General features: G+C 34.6%; 1 protein-coding gene across 1 annotated transcript; it reads left to right on the top strand.

The window, feature by feature from the left end:
- Nucleotides 1–1,189: 1,189 nt before the first annotated feature.
- On the top strand, nucleotides 1,190–24,047 carry RASEF (RAS and EF-hand domain containing). The gene is made up of 16 exons (XM_040090137.2): nucleotides 1,190–1,332; nucleotides 2,168–2,258; nucleotides 5,404–5,499; nucleotides 6,451–6,528; nucleotides 7,027–7,142; nucleotides 7,864–7,932; nucleotides 8,857–8,941; nucleotides 10,322–10,413; nucleotides 13,200–13,434; nucleotides 14,432–14,569; nucleotides 14,666–14,813; nucleotides 15,745–15,826; nucleotides 17,255–17,369; nucleotides 18,203–18,322; nucleotides 19,316–19,392; nucleotides 20,461–24,047. Exons 1-16 carry the CDS (start codon nucleotides 1,304–1,306, stop codon nucleotides 20,567–20,569), a joined length of 1,680 nt encoding a protein of 559 aa, XP_039946071.1. The 5' UTR covers nucleotides 1,190–1,303; the 3' UTR covers nucleotides 20,570–24,047.
- Nucleotides 24,048–27,111: the final 3,064 nt, after the last annotated feature.

Genomic DNA, 27,111 nt, shown 5'->3' with positions numbered 1-27,111 from the left:
AGCTCAAGCTTTCATTAGCAACAAAAAGAGGGCATATATTTGTGATGTTAGATATAGTGTTAGACTGGAACTTGCAAAACATTATTTTTGGTTGTATTTCTGCTTCTGCTAATGTGTATTTCCTTATTACTGGCCTGTTTTCTTCACCTTTCTAGACTTGATCTTCACTGTTCCTTCTTTTTCCATTTGGTTTTTAAGTTGTTGAATACCTGTTCATGTTCTAGCATATGGTCTCTGTCAATCAGATTCAGTTTTCCTTAGGACAGCTAAATTCTGTTACAGAATATTTTTGGTGTGTTGCCTAATGTAATGCAGGAGTTGGAACCTAGCATGTAAAACAAAGGTTTGCTTGACATACCAGTAGCATGAACTGAAATCAGTGCTATTTATGTAGTAGTAGACTTTGTAATAGTGGTTTGGCTCTTGCGCTATTTTTTTATTATTATTATTATTTTTAATCTTGTAAAGGTTCTTTGCTCTGACAATTAGAACAGTATGCAATCTATGTTAATGAGTCCAGATTAAATAGAAATCAGAAAGTACTATTCTTGCTTTGAGGCAGCTTTTCACTGTGAATTTCAGGAGAACTTTTAACAACTAAAATACTTACAGAAATGTTTTCTTTCTTCTTTATGAGATATATCTGTCATTTTTCACATAAGGGTCATATACAGAACTAACTTCTTATAAAAACAGATTTGTTTGGGTATAGAACAGAATCATTTCTCTGAAACTGAAGAGCTGTATTATTTTGCCTACCGTCGACCTCCATCTCCTTTCTCTTTTAACTTGGGTAATTGGCATTCATACCCATTTTCAGTCCTTATGCAACCTCCTGAAATTTTCTTCACATATTATGATTAACATTACAGCAATCAAGAAACTTGGTATATATTGTGGGTTACTCCAGTGGCATTCTCCTCACGACACTATGAATAGAAGTATTTTTGTTTTGTTATGTTTTTTTCAATAGCTATATTAAAGCGGAGAAGTAGAAATTGTAAACATAATTTAGAAGAATTTAGACATACTGTACTGAGTGTTCAAAACCTGTATTTAGCTTGCTAAATTTTAAAAATAGGCAAAGAGGGAAATGTTAATTTGTAGCAAGTTTTTCAAGCCTGTAATTGTCCCAAACATTGTTCCAAGTAAGTGTATTAAAATGTGCCTATCTCTCTTTTTCAGACAAGAGCAGGTCAGTGTTCTGTATCAGAACATACACATAGCAGAACCAAGATTAATTCAGCCATATGAGCATGTCATTAAAAACTTCATCCAAGAGATAAAACTTCAAAGCTTAGAGATGGAAACTCTGGCCATAGCAGTAAAAAGGTATAGTGAATTATGTTTCTAACTCTGCAGTTTCTTTTTTTCTTTTTTTTTCTTCCTCTTCTCATGCTTCTTTTGATTAAACTACTGAGAGTTAATGCCAAAATATGCAACGCAAAGTATTTCCGTAAACTGAGTTCTGAAGTTAGTTTGTATGCATACCCTTGTGTATAAGTGCATACAGCAGCCTGCAAATGATAAGCTGTTCATACTTTCAGTAAATTCTGGACCAAATTATTACAGACTCTATTGCTAGTTAAATGCCTTAAAACATTTTGACTCCTCTTCCTTGGCTACTGCTTTGAGTTTTATCATACATGTTCACTTTATTTTCATTTTAGATTTTTTTTTTTTTTCTTTATGAGCTTCAAGGAGTGTATTTACCTGTTTTAACTACTTGGCACTGTCAGTCTCACATCGTAACTGCCAAAACCAGATTGGACAGAGATCTCGTTCGTATGTGTGGGTGATGCAAGTTGCTTTTGAAGTCTCTTCATAGGATATCCAGAGGCACCTTTTATCCATAGTAACTTAATTGTAAAAGTGCAGATGTGATGTATTTCATGCTAATCATCAGCTTGCAGCTATTATTTAAAATCTAATTTGCCAGTTATTTTGAATTATCTTCAAATTCCCATTCAGATATTTTGAATTATCTTCAAAATAATTTGGAATTTTGGTTCCCAGCTGCACCATTTTCAAGGTCTGGGAAATGTTAAACTGTTTTCATGTCTGTCTGTCTAATTTGTTTCAGTTGAGGTAGGCAGATGTGTTTCACACAGTATTTCTTTCAAGCCAGAGGGCAATTCCTAAGCAAATATTTTCTTTTGAATTTTAGAGCTCAGGACAAGGCTGCAGTCCAACTCAGTGAGTTAGAGGAAGAGATGGAACTACGGATACAAGCTGCAGAGCATAAAGTTAAAAAGGAAGTGAGTATTTTATATTTACAGAATTTCATAATTACTAAACTCTTAGTGGTCTTAAGTAGGATTGATGGCCATGTGTGGTTTTGATCCCGATGGACTGACTCAAAGCTGCTGTAGGCAGGGCCTGGATAAAAAAAAGGCTACCCATGAGATAAAAAATGAGTTGTCGTAATGCTTTCCTAAAGAGGAATATCTGCTTAGGTGTAATAAACCAAGAAAAAGAAGTCTTTCCCTTATGTGAGAACATGCTGGCCAGGAAGAGTTTCTTTCTGAGATCAATATTGGAAACAGACTGGAGAAAATGATATTTCAGCACTAAAGCATGCAATCTAGTTCTCCTAGTAAAAGAATTTAATGCTTGGATTGTTTGGTCCTGCTTTGTATATATGCCTGGAGTAATGATCTTTCTTTCCTCAATTCTCCTGCAACTACATTTTAGAGAGTGAAGAGAGGGTAACTGTGATAACAGTTTGTGAGGGCCTAGGCCTAGGCCTAGGCCTCTCAAACTTCATGGGAAATTCTCTTTTGATCTGCTCAATTTCAATTGTTGTTTCAACCCACCTGCTGTCTATATGAAAAGGTGTAAAAATCCTCTTCTCTTACCCAGGGAGATATGTTAGAGTCACATGTGACTGCATAATTCAAAGGAGCAAGACCTGCTCCCTGCTTCATTATGAGTTGTTACTACATTTGTGTAACAATAAGCCAAACTTTATATAGGCATAAGAATAACAGTTTGTGGAAGTGTTTTAATGTGGGCATAAGAAATGCATTAATTAAAACATATACTATAGGCACAATGATTGCTCTGTAGGACACAGTGTACTGAACATCTCTATATATTTGCCATGGGTTCTTTCGCCAGAGTATTTGCAGAACCAGAAGCAACAAAGTGCTATCTGCCAGCTTGCTGATTTTAAGTAGTTCATGGTAATTGATATGTGAAGGTCAATGGTATTCTGATAGATATACTTCAAAGAGCTTTTTTTTCCTGTACAAGAGAAAACAGCCCTACCACACCCTAAAAGCCTGTTGTGTTTCTGGAAACAAAATATAATGGCATAAAAATGTTAAAGATATCACCTCTGCCAAAAAAAGAGTATGTTTTAATATCTTTTAACTAGTGGTAATGCAGCTCTTAGTAGAGATAAATTTTCACTTCCAGAGAAGCTAAGTTGTTGATGTTTAGAAAACAAATACATTTCTCTGAAAAATTACTGTTCTCAAAAAATGGTAAATTACTGGAAAAAGCCCTGAATACCCTTATTCACTGCTTTAAAAAGATGACTGAGATGTGTGTGTTACTCTGAGAACATCTACAGTTGTGTACTCGCATTATGCAAAAGTCCATCTTCTATGTATTATCTACATCTAGTCTGTATTCTCAGTCATGGTTTGCATCTAGCCATAGGTATATGAAAGATGGTCTGTTAACTTGTTTCTCACAAGGCTTTTTTGATTTTCACTCTCCAGTGTCCCTTGTAGCTCCTAGCCCCACATACCGCACCTACTAAAACGCCCTGAGAGTAAATGTTAAATTATTTACTTTGTGGGAATGTACTAAGCTGTTAATCTTAATGTCTGTAATCAAGGCTATTGTTTGTCAGAGTGATCTCACTCACGCTACCGGGACACCTGCTTCTGCATGAGCCTATCCTGTATTTTGTTTCTTCAAAGGAAGCAAATAGTTACCAAACATATTTAGGAGTCTATGTAGTTGGCAACAGTAGGGGAATCCACCTTAAATTGATTACTTTGATTATTGTTTTAACACACGAATGTCAGTGTTACCAACAGGAAATTCTTATTCTGAATACTAAGCAAAGTCCATACAGGCCTCTTCCATGTGAAAATTCAACCTGTCTCATTGGTTCCACCTCTTATTGCTGCCTTCTGTTTTCTTGTGTTGTGAGACTGGAGTCCCTGGGGCGTGACTGGAGCAAGTGAAACATACCAGTCTACAGCACACTCTACGCACTATTATTCTTATTGTGGTTGATGCAGCCTCTTTTCAAAATCTATCTGTTTTGATTAAAATAAATTCAGAATGCTGTACTTGGTGTGATACTCAGACTGAGTACTTCATACAGATACTGGTATTTAGACTGTGCACCTGTGCTGGTTTCAAATACAGTGAGAAAATTAAACTCACTACAGTTGCCACTTTTTACCTCCTCTGTTCCTTCCATTAACAAAGGAAACTAGGAGAAATGATGAACTAGAATTTCAGTTTGCTGGAATGCTGCAATAATCGCAACAATATTAATAACAGAGAGTATACAAGGCAATGAGAGTTTTACCCACTAAAGGGCATTCACCTCTGAAGGTTCCTGTGGGCAGTACTTTCTGCAATCTCTAAACACAGGCAAAATGGTGACCATCCTGATGGGCTCCCTGTTCCACAGAGAGGAAAACAAAGGCAGCGTGCCCGGATGCTCCCAGAGCCCAGTCCCCTCCCCCTGGACCTGAAGAAAGGGAAGACAGTGAGAACCCAAAACCTGGAAAGAGAATTTGTCTGAATAAGGAGTTAATGCTTCCAAGATGCTGTTCCCAATGGTGGTGGCAGTAGCAGTGCAGTCTCTCTCTCGCCCTCTCTCTCTCTCTGTCTATCCCAGTGTTCAACAGCTGTGCAGTCCTGATTCCAGCCGACAACATACCCTTGTAAAAGATGGCACTGCTTTCTTTTTCATCCGTGGCATTTTTCTTGCTGAGACCATCCTGGTGATGTGGGTGGTACTGAATAGACAGCACTGACACCACCCCCTTTTCTCTGTTCCTGGGACAGTACCATTTGAAACTAGAGATGCTATTGTCTGATTATCTTTTACTGGCATGGGCCTGTAACGTTCCAACACTTGCAAGCAAAAAAAATTATAAGAAAAGCAGAAGTAAAAAAGTAAGTGACATTGAGAATGTTAAGCACAGGAATCATGGATGAAAAACACTGAAACACTTTGCTTTCATGCCACAATTTTATCTCTATGAGTGTTTCATAAGTGGGCTGCAATTACAGAATCAGAATATATGGATCTTAAGGAAGGGACACATTTGTCTACATGAAAAGTATGTGCTTTCCAAACTGATGAATGAATTTTTAATAAGTATTTAAACCTTGTCTCAACTTCTAATGAGACTGAAAATATTGCAGGAGAAGCAAAAAGCCGAAGAAGCACTAAATGAGCTGAAGCGCCAGTATGACATTGAAGTTGGGGACCTTCAGGTGACAATAAAAAAACTTAAAAAGGTGAGTTGAAGTCTGGTGAGTTTTTTAAGTGTTTTGAGAGATTTTGACCTTATGAAATGCCTCCCTCAAGAGGGATAATCATAATTGTAGGTTTCTAATTTAATATTTATTAGTAAATGGCAGCTGAGGATAATTTTAGGTTATGTTGTCATTCTGTGCATTTGTATTCATGCTGTGTAATTTGTTGAAATACTTAAGAAAGGGAGCAGCAGCTATTACCTAAATTCTGTAGCTTAACAATTTTCTAGGTTATTAACGTTGCAGTTACCTAGTCTTGTATTTGGTCTGTTAGAAATAGTCCAATATATTGCCACTAAGTATTTGTAATTTATACATAAAAATGTAATTAGCAGCCCAGATATAGTAATTTACAGTACTATAGGGCCTTTTAGAACCCATCTGCAATCTGATCTTGTAATTTAATAGCTAATAGTAAACTGAAATCTCAGGAACGATGTTTTGGGATATTTTGTAATTTGGGTTTAATTTTGACCTTGGTTTTTGCTGTAAGTTTTACCAGAATTATAGCAAGCAAAGTGTATATGTTTTTTGGGTTTTGTATTTAATTGCACTTAAAAGAACATTTTTAGAGATGGAAATTTTTCGCAATAAGCGTGAGATCTTTTTGTCCAAGTACTACATAGCTGAGGTGATAATAGTTTTTTTAATATATTTTTAAATTCATGTTTCTATCTTAGTAGCTTGTCTTCTGTGTCACTAGTTACGAGTATCTTATACTCAAAGAGTGCAAAGTGCATATCAATTTTCTAGAAAGCCAGTAATTTTTGAAGTAATGCTAGTCTGCTAGTACATTCAGAAAAAATCTTAGGTTTTAAAAACTTTAGTAACTGTAAAATCTTTTAAGGATTATTTATTGTGATTTACATGGAGTTGCTTTTTTTAATCAGAACAATCAAATACATTAATTGTGCATTTTTTTAATACTTTAAGCTGGAGGAGCAATCCAAATATGTCAGTCACAGGGAAGATGTAGTTGAACTGAAAAAAAGAATACATGATATGTTGCTGGTAAGAGATTATTATCATTAACATATTAATTTAGCTTCATAAAGCTTCATTGCATCTGTCTGCAATACAGATTGTTATACTCATGGGGGTTTGGATTTTGATAGGTGTTTGTTTGTTTGTTTTTTTTTTTTTACATTTAGTACTGGTAATCTAGAAAGTAAACTTTTAAAGTCTTGGGTAAGTGTATGTGGATCTTTAAGCTGAAAAAGTATGTGTTTAAATGTATACACATACTATGTAGGACATTCAGAAATGGTTTGAGATGATGTCCCATTTCTTTGTAACTGAATGGAAAAATGAAAGTTAAGAGATTCTTGCATGTTAATATACTGACTTCTCTGTTGATTTAGCATTCTTTCATATTCTTTCCCTCTCTATGCCCGATTTTATAGTGCTTCATTTTTATTTTATTTGATGATTTTTATTCTATTACTATAATATCTAAACATTTTGTGGAGGTTACTGACAGCTAACATATGTTATCTTCCCTTTTTGAAGGAAAATCAGAGGCTTAAGAAAGACCTCCTAGAAGCACAGACAAATATAGCTTTTCTACAGAGTGAATTAGATACCTTGAAAAGCGAGTATGTAGATCAGTCTTTGAACTCTGAGAGGTAAGTTACTTCTACATGATAATACTTTCACCAGGGAAAAACATGTATTTTCTGATGTAATTACTCTATATGCAGTTGGCAACTGTTATTTTCTAAATTTGCCTTAAAGGGTAGGTACATGTTTGACACTGTGTTCAATGCTATTCACTTTTCTTGTTAGGTTTCTGAAAGACCATGCTTTGGCTCTGATGCAAACTCTCACAATCATTCAAGAATATCCATTGATTTTAGTGGGACTTTATTAGGAGTAAAACACAAGCATTAGGCATTTTTTTTCTTCATGGCTTGCACTCACATGAGTATCTGTATGAATATTAGGGAGAATAGTTTTGGAATCCTTCCATGTCTATCTTAACCATTTGTTTTTCTAAAGTGAATGAAAGCTACTTCTTAGTTACTCTTTTAAAGGAGCATAAAAGGCAGTTTCATTGTGTGGTTATCTTCAGATAATATAAACTATATTTCAAGGGAAAAGGAGTTAGTCCATATGGGTATTTTGTACATGTTTCATTTTCTCATTCACAGCCTTTGTTGAGTTATAATGGCAGAGATTAATGAGACTACAAGTGATCTCTCTTTGCATTAAACTGCTCTCAGCATATTTCAGCATACATGTAAACTCTGCTAAAGGCAATATGGGGAAAATATAAGAATATCCTGTTAAGTATAACTTCAGTTAAGTTTGGTGGTTTTGTTTTTCCATTTTTTGGTTTTTTTTCAGGGATCTAGAAATTATCCGAGAGTATACTGAAGACAGAGATAATCTGGAAAGACAAATTGAAATACTTCAGTAAGTCTTTAGTAATTAGGTTTTTTTATTATCAAACTTTTTCCCAACATATTTGGGATAAGTATTTTTGTATGCAAAAGATGGGGTTGAAATTTGGGAAAAAAGTGCCAAGTGAAAAGACTGAAATTACCTAAATTATCATAGACATTGTTGTTCTTAACTGTCATAAATGTTACTGTGGTATTAAACCTACTGTGGTACTGACCCACTAACACTTCAGTTGGTTTCTTTCCATTTCTTTTCTTAGCGCCACTAACTTTCATTTCTTTATAATAAGCTGAATGCAATTTGAGTCTATGCATGCTATCGTAAAAATTATTGCCTGTCTCTTTTTTCTATTGGCTTTGCTTCTCCTTGTAACTACCTGTCTTATTGTTGTCTGGAAAGTACTAAGAGTGTGCAGTATTTTACAATAGCTACACAAGAAAGGTCACAATTAATCAATTTTTTGTATCTTTATATCTTTATTGAATTTCCTTATCTTAAACAAATTCTTTCTTTCAAGCCAGATGAATTGTATTTGTCTTCAGAATCGCCTCACCAGTATTTAAAGGGTAGTCATTTTGTACAGAAATGGCTGGACTAGTAGTTTTGTTGTGTGGGGTTTGTTTTGTTTTGTTCTTGGTTTTTTTTGTGACCATTCCTACAGTATTTTTTTTCTGCTCAATTGACCAGAGACCATGCTGTACAAGTGAAAATGGGCTTCCTGGGTTGCTGCTGAAGCCTAAAATTCACAGTGATTTTTTCAGATAATTTGTTCGAGTATCTGTCAATGTGTTTCTAGTTTCACGTTACTCTTTAGTGTTTAGCTAAAGAAAAAAAGGGTGTCTTTTAAAAGTATTTTTAAATTTTTTCTTTTTGAGAAGTTACATAGTTTTTCATGTTTTCTTTAATTCTGCAAGTTAAACTGTGTTTTCTTGTTAGATCAGCTAATAGAAAATTACATGACAGCAACGATGGTTTAAGAAGTGCACTTGAAAACAGTTTCAGCAAGTACAACAGATCATTGGTATGTATTTATGATTTTGTTACAGGGTCATGGAAGGTGTAAGAATCAACACAGCAAATTTAAATTGGCACCTCAGTGGGTACTCAGAAAATTGAGTTTTATTCAGTGGACTCACTGTGGGAATATTTCTGTGTAGTTCTGTTAGATTTTACTTATATTTTGTTAAATCATGTAAGTTTTGTTAAAACGTAACTGCTTTCCGAGGTGTTTTGCAAAGTTAACTATTTTTTTAATATGCTGTGATATTTAATGAAGTGAATAAATCAAGTTTCCCTTGCGCTGAAGAGAATGTGTTTGTGTTTTGTATGGGAATGTCCTATCGTTGACAATACGCTTACTCAGAAAACTGCCCTTTTTAGTAGCAAGGTCTTAACCTACCTTGAACTTTTATCCAGGCAAGTCACTGGGAAAATGAATAGCATGGGCTACTGTTAGAGACCTTAGTCAGACCCTTTTGGGCTCTCAGACCTGCATTGCAGTCTCTTACAACAAATGTCACCTGACAGCCTCCAAACTAGAGAAAGAAAGGCTTAAAAGTAAGAAGACACTGTCATTTTGCAGTCCTGTGAAACCTGTTAAAACTCTTAAAACTAATGATTGAGCATCATAAGGAAAGCAGATAACTTTTTTAGAAGGATAGAATAATGAGCCCACAAAGACAATACTGGACAGGAAGGAGGAAAATAGGGGTTAGGTGACTGCCTATTTTCAGTATTCATACCAGTGAATGTGAGTGCTTTTTGCTGATACAAGCTACCGGAGATGCACTACAGAGGCAACAACAGATACCATTTCCTACTGTCATACCTGGAAATATAAAATGAGCATATTACAGAGAAGACAGAAGAAGCTGTTTCCAGTGAACAAATGTATCCAGGCACTGCAGAATGTATAAAATACTTTGTCACAGTCAAGACCTTTCCTTCACTATCTCTCTCAAGAACTAGGAGGTAGCTCTCCTGAAACTATCCCTGCTACTGACAGTTCCTTTTTTTTTTTTTTTAGTTAGCATTCCATGGTCTAAATACGACATTTCACAGCTTAGCATTTTAGAGTCTTCAGGTGTAGTCAGTGAAATCATTCTCTTGGAAATTCTGTTGTCTTTTGTGGTTGAACGTGTTCAGTAAGTTCAGTATAAAGGCAGCAGTGAGGCCTAAATGCTATAGGTAGTAGGCCTTCTCACCCTCAGTAATATATAAACTATGAGGTTTAACTAAATGTTAAATGTAAGTAGCGAAATATATATATATAATATAAAGAAACATGTATTAAATACATCCAGTTTGTAATTTTGATGGTGCACACCTTTTTCTCAACAAATCTGGATACTTCCTCTGCGTTCATCAAAGTTGTAATGCATTTATTATGTATCTGTTGCAGCGGTTAGCAAATACCTCACCAGGAAGTACCATTTCTAGAAGTAGTCCGAAATTTAATGGTGAACATTCTCCTTTGAACCCACGGTATGACAGGTAAGCCAGGCTTGCTTTTGTTAATTCGAAAATGACTTGTTTTAGAAGAGCAGATGTTAAGTTAGAGACAGTAGTTCTGTCTGATTTAGAAGACATGTGTGACCATAGCATATGATCCAAAATATACTGAAGTCAATAGAAATCTTAATTACTTCAGAAAGCTCAGGATAACCCTCTTTAGTTGAAGCCATAAACTTATGGAGAGTTCAGACAGCCTCTTGTCTGGTCTTGGCCTCTTTTTATTCTAATTTGATTCTCAGTCTCTTTGTCTCTAAGAAGCTGTAAAACTCTCTTGAGGGCCTTTGTTAGTACTTGAGAAATAAAACATTTTTGGCTTTGCGTTCAGCTTGTGTGCCTTTTTCCCATGTAATAATTACTAAAAATGTGAGCCTGATTCTTCAAAAGAATAAACCACCTCATCTCATACTGACATGTGAGAGTAGTGAATGCACTTGGATATTAGTGGGATAAGAGTACAAAACCAGTAAGATACCTAAATGCAATTAGTTGGTCAGAGGTATTTATTTTTGTACTTACTGGATACAGATCATTGATCAGAATTTCCTCTCATCATATCAGAGACTCAGTGAAGACAGTGGGTATTGGAGGCAGCCCAAAGGGCTGTCATGTTATGCTGTCACACTTGGTTTTTTAAACAGTTAGATCCATCAGCAAAAATGTGTGGCCTTGCTCAATTGATAGATTATTTTGTTTTCTTTTTTCTTTTAGTGGTATTCCAAACCAGAGAGAGATCTCTAATAGAGATCTTAGGAATTAGTCTGTGTTTTACATTTTACTAGAAAGAAAAGTATCTTGGGTAGGAACGAAATTGACTTCTACTTCATGTTTATAATATCCCCATTCATTCAGTAGTGTCATTCTTACTCTGTTGTCTCCATGTGAGGTGTGTTTCCTGGCTGTAAAGTTTTGGTTGTCACATGCTGTTTTCGTTTTCAGAATGCACATAAGCCCAATTCCCTAATGCTGGACTCTGCAAAGTTTTGGAGGCATCCACTCTAAGTTGTGTATTACATTCAGTAATTTTCTGAGGGAGTAACTAAAACCTCTGTAGAGGTTTGGTAATATTGTTCTCTATGAATATTTATTAGTACCTGCCACAGTGGTACAATCCTTGCATTTCCACAAAAGTGAGAATTACAAGCTACTTTAGAAGAAAGTTTATGTGGTCGGAATAAAGCTTAATCATAACATTTGTGACTTGATAGTATCAAAAGACAGAAGGAGATGTGAATGTCCTAAAACTTTGGGAAAATTCTGTTTTCAGTACTTTGTCTCCTGACATCAGATCAGCATTAAGAGGTATTGGTTTACATACTACCACATTTTAAGGAATTTGTTGTAAAAGGTATGAGTTTTATATTTTATCTGTAGGATTCATCTTGGTCTAACCTGCTTTAAGCGTATATGAAATTCCCGGCATTGAATTCAGTGAAGTTGAAAATTGCCTACTAAAAAGCTTTATTTCAGGGAATGCCTGACAAGCTTAACTTTGTTATAGCATGCACTCTTCCTCAGTATTTCAATGATTTGATGTAGGCTAGTAAATGCATGAATACAAAGACCATGTACGCTTTGATATCCTACAGCAAAGATCACATGTGTTCTTGTGATTATTCATTAGCCTGAAGGGCTGTAAATTAAATTATTCTGAATGTTACTGCATGGGACAATGATGCACTGTCACCCCATTTGGCCAGTTGCAGGGAGGAATTCGACTCAGTAACGACTTCCTAATTTGGTGATTTTCCCCAGTGTACTCTCCTGTGCTCTGGCATCACAGACGCACCCCTCTGGGAGCAAGCTGTTATTACAAGGATTGATAATAACATTGACTGGTTTAGCAGTTCAGTGCGTCATGTCCATTCCCATCAGGGCTAAGCCAGACCCTCTCTTCTCTGCTATGACTTGAAAACCTTTACTGTCTCACTTTAGTTGGTGCCTGTCCCTGTCTTGCTGAAGAACCATGATAATGATTGTAGCTATTGTAACCTTTTTAAAAAGATTGGTATTGTTAAGATTCATTCTATTAATCTTCCTTTTCTGTGGTTTTATTTACATAAATAAAACCTTCTTTTTTTTCTGTAAGCTGTCATTACAGCATTCATTAAAATATTTTTATATATTTAAGTATACAGCATGAAAAAAACCAAAAAAACTTTGGAAGGAAGGTTAAGGGAAAAGAGAAGAATTCTGTATAAAGGTTTGTTTTGTATAGCCTACCAAACTGTAAGAATTTTTTTCAGTGACTTCTTCCACCATCTCCTGAACTTGGCTACTCCCTCTTCTACATTTATAGCTGTTTCTTATTGGCATGTGTGCCTCTGTGAGCAAATGCATTCATTTAAATGACATACAGTATGTCAAGGTCATTTTATGTCTTAGAATAGGCCAAAATTAGCTAATATGTAGTACGTATTTTTATTTTTCTGATTTCTTCATAGTACCTCACTTTCTGAATGTTTTTTTTTAGATACACTTTTTAAAATTAACAAATAGTCATCATTACTGAGATTTGGAAAGCAATCATCAGTAACATAGATTAAATAAATTTAATCAGAGCTTCCCAAGATATATGATTGAGAAAGAGAAGTTCTTTATAAAAAGGCAAGATAAGGATTGACATACACCTTAAACTTAACATTAGCATTTCTAAGAATTGACTGTTCCAGAAGGGCTCAGTTTTTGTTGGGAAGAGCAATTATTTATTATTGGAATTTATTATATGGAATAATTTGTTTTTTCCCCCTCCAATATTTTCTTATTAGGTCGTCTCATTCGTCTTGTGTCGATGAAGATTATGATTCTTTGGCCCTTTGTGATCCGATGCAAAGGATAAACTGTGAAGTTGATAGCTTACCTGAGAGCTGTTTTGACAGCGGCTTGTCTACCCTGAGAGATTCAAATGAGTATGATTCCGAAGTGGAATATAGGCATCAAAGGATTTTTCAAAGGTCACAGTGTATGCAAGAAGGCTTTGGTGGTGATGCTTCTGATACAGATGTAAGTGTCAGATTTAATCCTTCTCTGAGAAAGACCTTTGATTGGAGACAAAATTAGCTTCCTGTTTTTAAAATAAAATTTATCTTTGTCCACAGGCCAGTTAAAAGTAAATATGTGGGTCATGCACAATTAAATTAATAAGTGAAAACTTTTTGGAGAATGTAAAAATAGTTCTCTTTTTGTTTTTACATTTTTTGATAAATTTTTGAGCTAAGAACTTAATTTTTGAAGTTTGTGTGGTAAGCTCCTTTCCACATACAGTGTATTTTCTAATGATAAAAAAACAGATAGAAGTAAAATATTTTTCCATTCACTTCCTCTTACTGTGCTGTGGCAGTAGAGAAAAAAGCATGTATGAGATAGAATACTGGTAGTGCACACATGGACTTACAGGCTAAGTCTGGGAGAATTAAAAAATCTAAGGTGTTACTGTGTCCATTTTATTGTTAGTAAGATTGAAAGACTTACTGAGAACTACATAGCAAAAATATATCAAGCACAGTAGAATATGTTGTGGTTTTTTTTTTTTTTAAAGTAAATAATTTGCTGTGCATTTAGTAGACATCCATCTCTGTGGATATTTGCTATGAATAATGTTGATTGCAGTTGTTAATTTACCTTGAGTAGTAGTAGCATAGAGAGAAATGTCTTTGGGGAAGATGTTTGCAAAATAAGCTTTGAAATAAAGTATTGTCACAATTGTTTATTGTTACTGTATTTTAAGCTGAAGTTTTCATGTAGAAATCCATTTGCTGTATTTGAATACTGAAAGAATGGATGCTGAACAATGAAAATGTTAAAAGACAAAATGTAATTATAGTAAGCAGCAAAAATTAATGAGAACAGAACAATCACAGTATTTTGATTAGAATTGCACAGGTGTATCTGGTCATTTATTTCTGTTTAATCCAAACTGTTAAAATGTTTTAATTAGTCTTAGATGTGCCTTTCCAAAAAAGCACACTTTTCTCACCAGAGAACTAACTCGTACTTTCAGGTTCCAGAGATCAGGGATGAAGAAGCATACAGTCCTGCTAACAGCGCTGCAGTTTTAGACTGGAAGCCCTCACGACCAGTAAGTCGGAGCAGCTCAGTTGCTTCAGTGAGGAAACACATATCTGCTCTCACCCCTCAGGTAACCAGTATTCAGGGGGAAAATGGAAAATAATGGTAATTGATAGAGGTGGGTTTTTTAAAAGAGTTGTTATAGAGGGTTTCTTTTTATTTTCAGTCAGATTCAACTGAATTCACTCCAAAATACCCCAGTTCAGAGAAGGCTTACAAGATTGTTCTTGCTGGAGATGCAGCAGTGGGAAAATCCAGTTTTCTTATGAGGCTTTGCAAGAATGAATTTCGAGGCAATACCAGTGCAACTCTGGGTATGATTGGTGTTCTTCTTAAAGTATTGAAATTAATTTCATTATTATTTTGGAGTGAAGTGGCAGTTAAGCTTGCCTTTGTGATTGCTTGCTAGGGGTTCCTGGATATACACACGCATTTTCTTATGCAAGTTGTGAGATCTAATCGAGTACAAAGGCTTAGTAATAACATCTGTTTGTAGTGGACAATAAGGTACTGGTCTAATTTAGTTTCTCTTTACGAAGCCTTTTTCTGAAAAACACAAAGCACCAGGGAAGGAATGTCAGTGTAAGAACTTTCAGTGCGTGTATGAACTTTTCTGTATTTTTCATTGCATTCTTGTTTTCTCAACACTTCCCTCTTTTCCTTTTGTGTTTTGTACTATCCTTTGAAGTCTTTCCTACTATTTTTCCTGTTGTGATTGCTTCAAAGTGTTATTGAAACTTTGGTTTAAATACAGCTAGAAAGATTTCTGACTTCTGACTGAATTCTTGTGTCTACTAGTATAGTTTTCAGGTAACAAACTTCAGTCTTCGGAATGGTTAAGACTTAATTTTGTCTTCCAATCAAATGATACTTATATGTGTGTTTTATTGCCTCTTGTCAGGATTTTTGTTCTATTTTATCTTTTTCTTCCTTGGTATGTGAAAATCAAGTGTTTTGTAAAACATTTTTACTTCTTTGATAGAACTATTTAGCCAAATAAAGTTGCAAGAGATCTTATTTGTTGTTCAGAATGCAATTTGAATCAATTCTTCTGGGAAAAGACAAATACATTCAGGGGTTTATTGCAGTTCAGAAGTATGTGCATGACTGACTGAAATCTCATAACCTATTAAAAGAGATGAATTTTGGGAAAACTGTTGTATATAGCCCCTATCTTTTAGTTTTCTGTGTTTTCTCTAAGATTATCAATGGGGTTTTTTAGACTATACACATTTTTTTTCCCAGGTGTGGATTTTCAAATTAAAAGACTAATTGTTGATGGAGAACCTACAGTGCTACAGTTGTGGGACACAGCTGGGCAGGAGAGGTTAGTGATCCTCTGCACTCTACCTAATTTGAATTCTTTTGTTTGTAAAAGTAATTTGCCTTTTTTCATCTAGATAAAAAAAAACCCCGTTAATTGTATGGTCCATATATAAATATCTGTAAATAGATGCAGTTTTTCTCTGCTGAGGCCTCAAGACAGGTGGATTGTTTTTGTGTTAGCTTCGGTGATGCTTGAGGTGATCTTTTCTCGCCATAGAGAGGAATAGTTAAGGTTAACCACAGGATTAATTAATTAAATCTGAGTGTCTCCCCTTGGTAATTCTGAGCAATGGAATAGGTGCACATGGTTTCTTCTGTTTTTTTGATAAATTTAGCTTTCTTTGTTCTTATACCGCTGTATTTTTAAGCAGGCTTTTTCTTAGAGATTCCCTTCCCTTCCTCCCCATTTCTTATTCTTTCCTTGAAAATTCTCATCCTGATTTGCATTGTATTTAGGATATAAAAACTTCTTTCCAAAGACTTAGGAATTTTGCCAAAAATATATTTGCATATTGTTGAATTTTTATTCAAGTTTCTTCATGATTGTGAAAATCTTCCTCAAAATCCTATGATGTCTTTACTTGAGAGCCATTACTTCTTTACTGACATCTTTTAACCCTTGTTAGGAGGTTAATCTAGTGCTATGGAAGTTAATTTAATATGTTCATTGACCAAGATTTGTTTTGGGCTGTATGTAGGTAGAGATCCAATCAGTTTTCTCTCATGTAATAAATTTGTGAAGAATATTTTAATACCCTGTGTAAATACCTACTTACTATAGGTAACTAGGTTGGTTGAGTAGATTGTATAAAGTTGGTGACAATGATGATTGTAATTGATCATGAAGCCCGGGAATAGTTTTTCTGGATTTCTGTCTTTTTCAAAGGAGGTAAAGTGAGCCCATCGATTTAGGAAGTTAGGTGGATAAGTAGAATCATAGAACTGTTGAGGCTGGAAAAGACCTCCAAGCTCATGGAGGGGGTCCAACTGTTAACCTAGTACTGCTGTGTTCACCACTAAAACATGACCCTGACGCCACATCTATGCGTGCCTGTTGAACGCTTCCAAAACGATTCTGCCACTTCCCTGAACAACTCTTCCCAATGCCTGCCTACCCTTTCAGAGAAGAAATTTTTCCTATTACCTAATCTAAACCTCCCCGGCACAATTTGAGACTAGATTATCTGTAATAAATACACTGTAGATTGTTTTGATATACAAAATTTTGATTGTTGTTTAGGACAGATTCCTTTTGATCCTTAAGGAGCATTTGTAGAACTGCATCAGCAGTTTTCAAGAATACATTGTATTATATGGAGAGAATTTTTCTCAGTAGTGAAATTAAATAATGCTGTGTTCTTAATGATGTTAAACTGAACTATTATTTGATAACGTGGCCTTATACAAATAGTTTCTTTTTTCCTGAAAGATTTCGAAGTATTGCTAAATCATACTTCAGAAGAGCAGATGGTGTCTTGCTACTATATGATGTAACATGTGAAAAAAGCTTTATTAATGTGAGAGAATGGTTGGATATGATTGAGGTAAGACCCTTACATATATACAACTTACAAGTTATGTTTCACTGCATTCTAAGCCTTATTATTTATAAAATTAAGTTAGATGTAAATTATAATTATTCAGACTAGAAGCTTTCATAGAAATAAAAGCTACATGGAAGTCCTAAATATGTTCTGACATACTCAGTTAGAATTCAATCTGATACATCTTTTTGTATTAAGGGATGTTGATGACACTCTTCTGTTCACTTCCTTTTGAAATGAATGTGACAGCACATTTCTGATACCTTCTTGTATCTTGAATATTCCTTGGAGACTTTGCATTGTAAACCAATGTATTGGATTTTGAAAATTAGCTATAGCTCAAGTGAAATTTTCAGTATTTCTACTTTGTTTTTTATTTGAATATGCATTTGTATTTAGTGCAAGGATTTTTTTCTCTTATGCTGAGGATGCTTAATAGGAGGGAAAACGGCAAACAAAATACTTAGTTCATCCTCTGTGAAAGCATTTTCTTTTAATCATGGTATAGGGGTTGGTTACTTTTGCCTTAGTAATTTTGTCATTACAGCATTTGGATGCAGTAATGCATTCCATTAGATGAACTTAACACATTAATTCCTTTTTGGGAAACAATTCTTAAGGGAATGGAATCCCATCTTTGCAGGCTGATAGTTAAGCTGACTGCTTACATTATGAGCGGTTTATAAAAAGTTCCCAGCGTAGCTTTCATAATTTATCAATTTTTTCTACTAATGTGCAAGACTTTGTGGAAAGGAAATTGCTATGACATGATGATGTTAGCCACTTTGTATTCTGAGTGTTCTAGCACCAAGGAAATACAATTTTCTTTACAGGAAGCAACTCATGAGAATATTCCAATTATGATGGTGGGAAACAAGGCTGATCTCCGTCAAGATGTTATAGAGCAAGGGCAAAAGTGTGTGCCTATAAACTATGGAGAAAAGCTGGCTATGGTAATGTCCAAGTGTACCTCATTAGTATAAAATGGTCTTAGGAATTTTAATTTGAAAACCATGTGAGAAACTAGTAAACAAAAGTAATTTTCTGCTCATTTGTCTGAGTCAAGTAATGAGGATCCATGGATACTTTGCATTAAAGTATCGTGTTTTGATGGTGTTTGCTGCGTTAAATCACATCTCGGTGTCTACTGAGCAGAACTGCATTATTGGCTATTAAGGACTTCTCAGTCTTTTTCGTAAAAAAAGTGGATGGAGAGGACTGAGTTTTTTTGCTGCCAAACAGAAGTTGCCAGTTCAAATATGACACACACTATTGACCAGTTTGTGTCTGTCCAGACTTTGTCTGGAGTATTTTCGTCTTCAAGACTCTTGGATTCTGCCACACATGCAGAAAGAAAAAAGGAATTCTCTGGTATAAACAGATAAGTATGGACAAGGGTTTTTTGCATGTATTTATATGGGATAAAAGAGATGCACAAATCCTGTATTTTGTAGAATAATAGGAAGGGTCTTAAGGGTCTTGAATGTCTGAGTGCTTACACAATTGTTTGATTATACTGGGGCAGATAGCATGTCTGTTACTTATGGAATGATGTTTTTTGGTTAACCAACAATAACCAGATGCTGTAGTTATAGTGGCTAACAAGTTAGATTAAGTAACCTGTCCTGGCAAATTTCTTACTATTTTGTGGTCTTGTGCACAAGAAGATTGAGTTTGGGCATTAAGCTTATTATATGGCTTTTACACAGTTTATTAATTCAGAATATATTGATCATAAACCAGAAATAATTAAAAAACAATTGCTGTTTTATTTCATGGTACTAAAAAGAAAGTGTTGGACAATGCAAAGCACTAGAAAAAATCCTGTTCATTTAAATGTACTGTCATTCTTTGTGTCATTCAGGAAACAATTTGGAATTAAATGTTCCTATTCTCATGGGAACCATCTCAGATCTGTTAGCTTAACATTTTATTTTTACTCACAGACTTATAATGCACTATTCTGTGAAACAAGTGCTAAAGATGGTTCTAATATTGTAGAAGCAGTTCTTCATCTTGCTCGGTAAGTAACTGTGTTTCTATTTCACCTAAACACATCTGAGTATATTTTATAAAAAGGACATGGTATGTGAATGTACGTAAAAAGATACATACAGTTTTAAAATGGTTCCATTGTTAAAAAAGTTTTAAAAGAATACTCTGTAAAATCACTGTAGATCAGAGCGAGGTGGGATATACTCTCAGTTTAATGAAGTAGCATTTTTGCTTGAAAGTGTTACAGAGCTCTCTCAATAATTAATATTTAAACCAGGACTCAGTTACAAGAGCCCTCAATTTTAAGACCCATTTGCTGAATGAATTGTAATTTTAATTGTACATGGATTCATTTTCTCAACTCTTTCATAATTTATTTTGAAATGTAATAATTCAACGTGTAATTATTTTTTAATTATTTCACAAATATTAATATGTATTCAGTTTTATTACTGACCATTCTAATTACACATATTTTCTTTGACGTTCCCTTCTCTAAATTATTTACAAGACAGAAATTCTGTTTATGTTCATTTAGCACCCTGGTCTTTCTATGATGGTTTGTGAGCCACATATTACAATTTTACTACCTTTTCAGACCATTTTTGGTTGAAGTGTAATTTTGAAAGGCTAGTAGTCTGTAATCCATAATTGGTCATATGTGCACAGCTTTTAAGTTTGCATTTCCAAAAAACATCTAACAGCATGCATTTTTTTCTATGAAAGTAAATTTATACTTTATACTGAAGTTATTTGGTTTTATACTTAGAGCTATGAGCATACTCTTTTTCTGTAGTAAAATAAAGAAGCAAATAAGAAAGACTTCTCAAAAGAAAATGGAAGATAAATCAGAACATGGGAGAGTTATTAGATACTAAAAAAAAAAAATTATCTCTATGAATTGCATAAAAACATCAGTATAATTCCCAAAATTGAAAGAGAGACATGTTGATTCTGTGCTAATTTACATTGTTTTTGCCATACAATAGATGATGATGAACTCTGCAATATATACTGAGAAAAAATAAAAGAGTGAACCTGAATAGAAATATGTTAATTGAGCACTGTTTGTTTGTTTGTTTTGTTATTTTTACAGTGAGGTGCGAAAACGAAGTGATAATCAAGATGATACAAGATCAGTAACCAGCCTTGCTGGAACACCTGTCCAAAAGTTGGCACTCACGAAAAACTGTTGCAATGTTTAAATGACAGATAATTTTCCTTAATTGAATAACGTGTATATTTTAAGAAAACCAAGCCAACAACCAAACTGAAATATTTCAGTAGTGTTTTTATTATGGATTTATACATTTGTATATTTAGAAGCTACATATAATGTTCAAAATCCAGACTCTACTTTCTACTTACTTAAATTTGAGAAATTGCTTCACCCCATAGACTCTGGTTCCACTTTTCTTAAGTAATATAATTCAGTGCAATGATCTCAGAATCAATGCTACAGTAGTCACTGCGTACAATATTGTAATATATATTATTGTCTCTACTTGCATGTTTCTTTATGGCATCAGTATTTCTTATATACAGAACTTATTAATATCCAATATCGCTCACAGGTAAAGAAAAAATTTAATCTCTTTTTGATCATGTTTGCTTATCTACTTTTTGACAGCCTTAAGTATATGTTGATTAAACATTTCTTAAGAAAACTCCAAACCATTAAGGGTTGCCTAGGTTCAAGTAATCCCTAAGTTTAGGGGAACCAGAATGGTCTTTGTTAGGAGAAGACAGTGGCAGGTGCATGGTGTTCTGTTGTAATTCCTCAAAAGTTGTCTATTTAGAATGCATTTTATTTTGAGTGTTGGGGTGTGACTAAGAACTGAGAAGTAGACTTTACATCTGATCCTACACAGCTCAGAGGTAAAAGAAACATTTATCTGGACTGTTACAGTTCAAAATTCCAGAGAGATTGTAACACCTGTGATATGCAGGATTGCTGAAATTAGTTATGATCCAGTATCTATCTGCCTATTTAGGCTAGATCATTATTGCTACTACAGAGTGATATGAGTTGTAATTTTTTCCTTGTTTTTTTCAAATATCTTCAGTCAGTAATTGAAGGATTGTAATAGTACATAGGAGTCTGATTTAATAGATCTTTTTAATGCATTTTTTATCAGTTTTAAATCTGCAGGTGAAAGAATTGCTGCACATGCAAAAGCATTTATATAAATTTTTCATTAAAAGAGAACCCTGAATGAACAGCAATCACCTTAATGAGAGTTCCTTCACCTGATTTTAGAAAAGTTCTGAGAAACTTACCAGGCAGCTTTAGGTATCAACATCTCTAAACACTGAGTTATCATTGAATAAAATAGTTCCCAGGAGTTCCATAATGTAGTAAAAAACTATGGGCATTTATACAGTTAGCGGTCAAAATCCAGTTATTCTTAACTCCACTGATTTTGAATAAAATAGGGTAGGACCTCTTCAGAGCAAGCAAACTGTTGTCTCCTCTGTTTCCATTAGTAAAGCAGCTCCAGGCTGAAGCCTAGTTCAGTAAATCAAACTTGGATAAAGTTGTATCACCTGATGGAAAACCCATATGACTAGCAGCTGTTTCCTAAGCACTTTATCAGCACTGTGTGTGAACATTGTATGGCCTGTACTGTGTTATATCTTGTAAAAAATGTGGGGGTCTGAGAAACAGGATGGTTCACAATTTACAAATTTTCAACTAGGAAAAGTGTAAGTTTTAGGCATCCCTTCAAACCCGTAATCAGAGCAGCTAATCCTGGGTTAATTATCAGAAAACTTCTTAACAAGAGATAGAAATCAAATGCCAGAATGAGTAAGACATTTTATTTCACTGTATAATGGTTCAGCCTTAGAAGACAAAATATACTTGGTGAGAGTTTTTTAAGCACTGAGACATTCTTCCCATGCTGCTACCTAATTTCATGCAGGCCATTTCAAGGTTATAGCATCTTCCCACACAGCAGTACAGGAGGCCTCAATGTTGTTCTGAGACTTATCTGAAGCAAGTGCCAGAGAATGCAGGACATTCAGGTGTATCAGGAATATGCCTAATCACATACATACTGTTTGCTGTTAACCCTATATTATTAAAAGAAAAAAAAAAATACAGTTTCAGTTAGCTTCTTTGAGGAGAAAAGACAAATTTAACTGACTGCATTGGTGAGGGCCTCTTCTGTGTTCTTTGTGCGAACCCTTCCCTCTGTCAATATGAGTGAAATAGAAGTAAAATTAATTTAGGATGTGTTTGCAGTAGGGAGAAAAAGATGATACAGTGTGCTTAGTTTGTGAAGCGTGGGCTTTCAACATGTAGGCATTTGCATTTTCTCAGGATAAGATCATGGTTATAAGCTTTTACATTCCACAATGTTTCTCCTTCAGTGGTGTTGATTTAGAAAGCCTGGACTGGGGATCAGTGTTCTATGTATGTGTCCTGAGCTACTGTGTTTGACCATCTCTGTGGTCTTGGCCTGCAGTAAATGAGGTGCAATGTTTGCTTAAACATTATTGACACACATGCATGGGCAAAGTGTTTTGGCTGGATACAGAGAATCACATAAAGTGATATGAAAGAAGGATTTCTGTAAGTGGTTTTGTCCAACCTTCAAAGGACCCAAGCAGAGATGGGTCTTTGCCAGCCCTAGATTTGGGTGTCTGTGGGTTTGGGTAGCCAACCTGTGAAAATGCCCCAATAGAGAGGTATTACCACCATTCTTGGCAATATGTTCTCATACTTGTCCTCTTCTGGATAAAGATTTCTCTTTATGTCCAACTTCGGTTCCCCAAATGACTACAAATTTATACGTTTTCCCACATGATGTCATCTCCTGCTACTAGCAAGAATTTGACTACAATCTTGGTGACTTCCCTTTCAGTATCTTTAGATCTCCTTTGGCCTTCTCTCCACCAGTGTAACAACATCAGAAGTATCTCTTGCAAGGTATCTCTGGGTTCCCCGTCCCAGGATTAGCCACATGTTTGCATTAGATATGAAAGTAATTGCTTTCATATCTAATACTTTTATCATACAGAGGTTGCCATGTGAATATCCATGTTTGTAGAGAGGCTGGTTTAAAGGTGTGAGTTCAAGGACCTTCCTTCACATGTTTTTTCTTCTCTGCAAGGCTGCTGATGTTTTGGGTTTGACTTTTGTTTTTCATTTGTTTTAATAACCAAAACCTATCTTATGTTATTTAGCTAAATTATGTAGCCTGAATGAATCAATTTATTAAGTTCTGTAGTTTTTTTGTGTCATGTAAGCAACTTTAATTTGAAACAGTGTTGTTTTCTAAATAAGATTCAGGGTTGAAGGCTGTTAGCTGTTAACAAACTTTTACCTTGGAGTAAATTTATGATCAACGTCTAGATGACTGAAAAAGCACTATTAAATGGGGATATAGCTATAGCTCAGTTGGAACTCATTTTAGGAATGCTATGATGGTCAGCTCCATTGTGTCTTGAATGTTCACATAATACCATGTTGAATTCATGTTAAAGCAAAAGAACTTGGAAAAATACTTAAATCTAGAATGCATAATTTTTTCTGTTGTTTTACTTAAAAGGTTACCTTGTCTTCAACCTAAAAGGTAAAATGGCAAACATGAGCTTTATGCTTTGACATGGTTGCACTATTGTCCTTTGAATGTTTTTATGGTTTTGTTTAGTACATAAGAAATATTCATTTAATCGCACAACTTTATTTTTTTAGTTAGTAGAAGTGTTCCCTTAATATATGTATTTATTTGAAAAGGAAAGGTCTTCTATGTTTTTCCTCATGATCTGTAAATAAATTATTTTTATTCAGTTGATATGGAAAAAAATATTTTATCCTGTATTTTTGACCCTTTTTAATTGTAATTTATTACACATTTCTGAGGTAATAATTTCTGTGACACGCTCCAAAAATGTTTTGATCACGTAACTTTTTGTAAGCACTTTGTGCCTGTTTAGCATCTATTAATGGCTTCACAAGACAAACTGCAGCTTCTAAGTTCTGTTATGGCCTTACACGGCTTAAGTATTTTTCTGTGTAACTACTTTTGTATTGACTAGAAAATCTTCTTCTAGGGAAAAAAATTTACAGTTATAAATCTGCATAAGATGCTAAAATGTAGTTTAAAGAAAATATCTATAGGCCACTCCTTCAAGTAACATCGTTTATCTGTGCATACATGCAGATCTCCAAATAAAGTAATCAGTTCTGTGCTAGTGCAGGCAATCCACATATCCTTTTAAATAGGTTCTCTGGTTTTTCCCCTACCCACTGCTATACCGCAGTGGTAGGGGGTAGCATTTTAGGTAAAAATACTGCAGTCAATGATCCCCAGTTCATAAACCAAAGGGAGAAATATATTCATGTAGTCATGGTACTTCATTATATTATAAAGAAACTTATGTTCAAGATGTTTCTAGATGTGTTAGATAATTATAAAACTGGACCAATATCTCATGTACAGTTCCAGTGGCCTTTACCACTACCTCTGCCAGACTTGATACAGAGTGTAATTCTCTCTAGCCCTGTCTGGGCTACTTACGGATTAAAGAAGTTTTTTAGTTATTTTATTATTTATCTTCCTCTGTATTACTATCAGTCCTGATCCTTTCTTGTTGGTATACTTAGGATTTGTAGTATCAATATTTGTTATTATCAATTTTTTTAAGCTAGCTCTTATTTTGAGAAAACTTCCTGTAAAAGAAAACCTGACTCAATATATAAGGTGTTACTGAGTTTATACAAAGAAGTAGTTTCTCTACAATTCTGCTCCATAAGATACGGCTTCAGATAGCTGGACTACTAGGAAATTGGTAATTAAATGGCTGAGTAACAAATAAAACCAAACTGTGGAGGTTTCCCACTGAATATAAAAGGGAGTATGTAAAATATAAGTGTATTTTTATACTAGTATGAGAAAGAAATTGTGCCTATTGTGTGTTCATCTTTCAATAAAAGTCTCTATATTCTATAAAGAGGGTTCTAAATTGTGAAAAGTTTTTAAAAATTTTAGACTGTTTACAAGTAAAACTGGATTTAGTGCATCTTGTTCCTCCTTAAAACAACTGATCACTTCATTTACTGTGTTTATTTATCTATGTTTAAAACTGACACCTTTCCTGTATTACAAATTGCTGTATAGTAAAATATGCTTTAATAGCCGTTTTTCTTCAGTGTATTTTCTTTTCGTCAGTACTTAACGAACAGCAGTTCAGCATAACATCTGTGACCTGTCAGCTTAGTGTTGTTACGGTTCACCAACTTCTGCAGCCAGTTGGATGCAAGAGTGATGCAACCAGTCACTGGTATCTGGCTGTCTCCAAATTTTTAGACTCAATGAACAGTACTCAGCTTTGAGCTGAGACATGTCCCTCACTGTGATTATCAAATAAATTTTGCAGTACTTCCTTGTAGAGATGCTTTAGCTGTGCTGTCTCTAACTACTAAGATGTGATATTGGTAAAGTAAGAAAGAAGAAAAGAAAAGTAGCCCAAAATAACCAGCCTCTTGCAAATATACATAATATAGGGCTCTAGGCATCAAGCAAAATTACTTATATCAAAGTACATATATCAAAGACAAAAAGTGCCCCAAAATAAAAATTAAAAGCTGAATTAGGTAAAATTGGCCAATTTAAATGTTAACATGGAATCACAGAATCATGTAAGTTAGTAAAGACTTCCAAGATAGAGTCCCTTGTGTAAGACCAAGTCCTGTTCTAAGCTCACACCACTAGTGATTGGGTCTGGAGCTAGAGCATGAATGTATGCTGCTTTCTGAAGCAGAGCAGTAAGCCCTGGAAGGATGGGATGGGGGTGAGGAGAGTGTCACTGTCAAAATCCCATTTTCAAAACCATATTTCCTTTCTTTTAGAACACAAAGATAGTAAGATATCAAATTTAATTTTCATGTCATTTTCCTCTTAAGGTATTTTCTGCTTTTATTTTTGTAGCCTATTCTTCACCAGCCACAAAAGCAGTAAGAATTAAAATATGATTTTACTTTCTTTAATACTTGCACAAATGAAAAATTGTTGAAATTGAAACATCTAGCAATATTTAACACCTGATGTTATCAACATGTAATCAGAAACAATTTTTATAATCTTACACTGGGGGCTATATCTTCTTGCTGATATAACCAGCAGGGAATTCTTGTTCACAAGCTAGCGGTGTGATCCAAGGAAAATTTTGTTGTGCAGCAACAAAGGCTGTTCTTACTGCAACAAAAAATACACACCTGATAGTTTTCTAGTTAAACTATTATGTTACTTTTATTCTAATAATCACAGATTTGTTTAGAACATGCTATTGTTTCAATTTTGAAGAAGGCATTAAAAAAAAAAAAAAGACAATCAAGGATGTAGTCCTTAAAATAGTGGAAAAAATACTCCATGCATTGCTTATTTTTCTTGCTCCCCAGAACCAAATGAGACTTGTACAAGGACAAAAATTTGAAGTATTTTCACCAGAATAAAAGACCAATGACAAAATGTACAATACAGGAAAAAAACCCAGGGACTATATTTAGTACACCATACTGACTGCCTCATATTTGTTTTTCCTGAAAGTAGCTTTCCACTTCAGTCTGTATCCATTCCTGTGGCGTGCTTCCTTTTTGTAGCTTTTAGGGAATTGTTCTTTATGTGTCACAAACATATTTTTAGAGAGAGAACTGTAGTTGGAGAAAATCTTCAGGCATTTTGCAGTAAATTTATCTAAGTTCTCTTTATCAGTTGAATAAGTCAAAGTGCCCGAGATT

Source organism: Hirundo rustica, chromosome Z (assembly GCF_015227805.2).
Source record: "Hirundo rustica isolate bHirRus1 chromosome Z, bHirRus1.pri.v3, whole genome shotgun sequence".
Classification (NCBI taxonomy): Eukaryota; Metazoa; Chordata; class Aves; order Passeriformes; family Hirundinidae; genus Hirundo; species Hirundo rustica.
The sequence above is the reverse complement of the archived record's forward strand: the minus strand, read 5'-3'. Positions and strand labels throughout refer to the sequence as shown.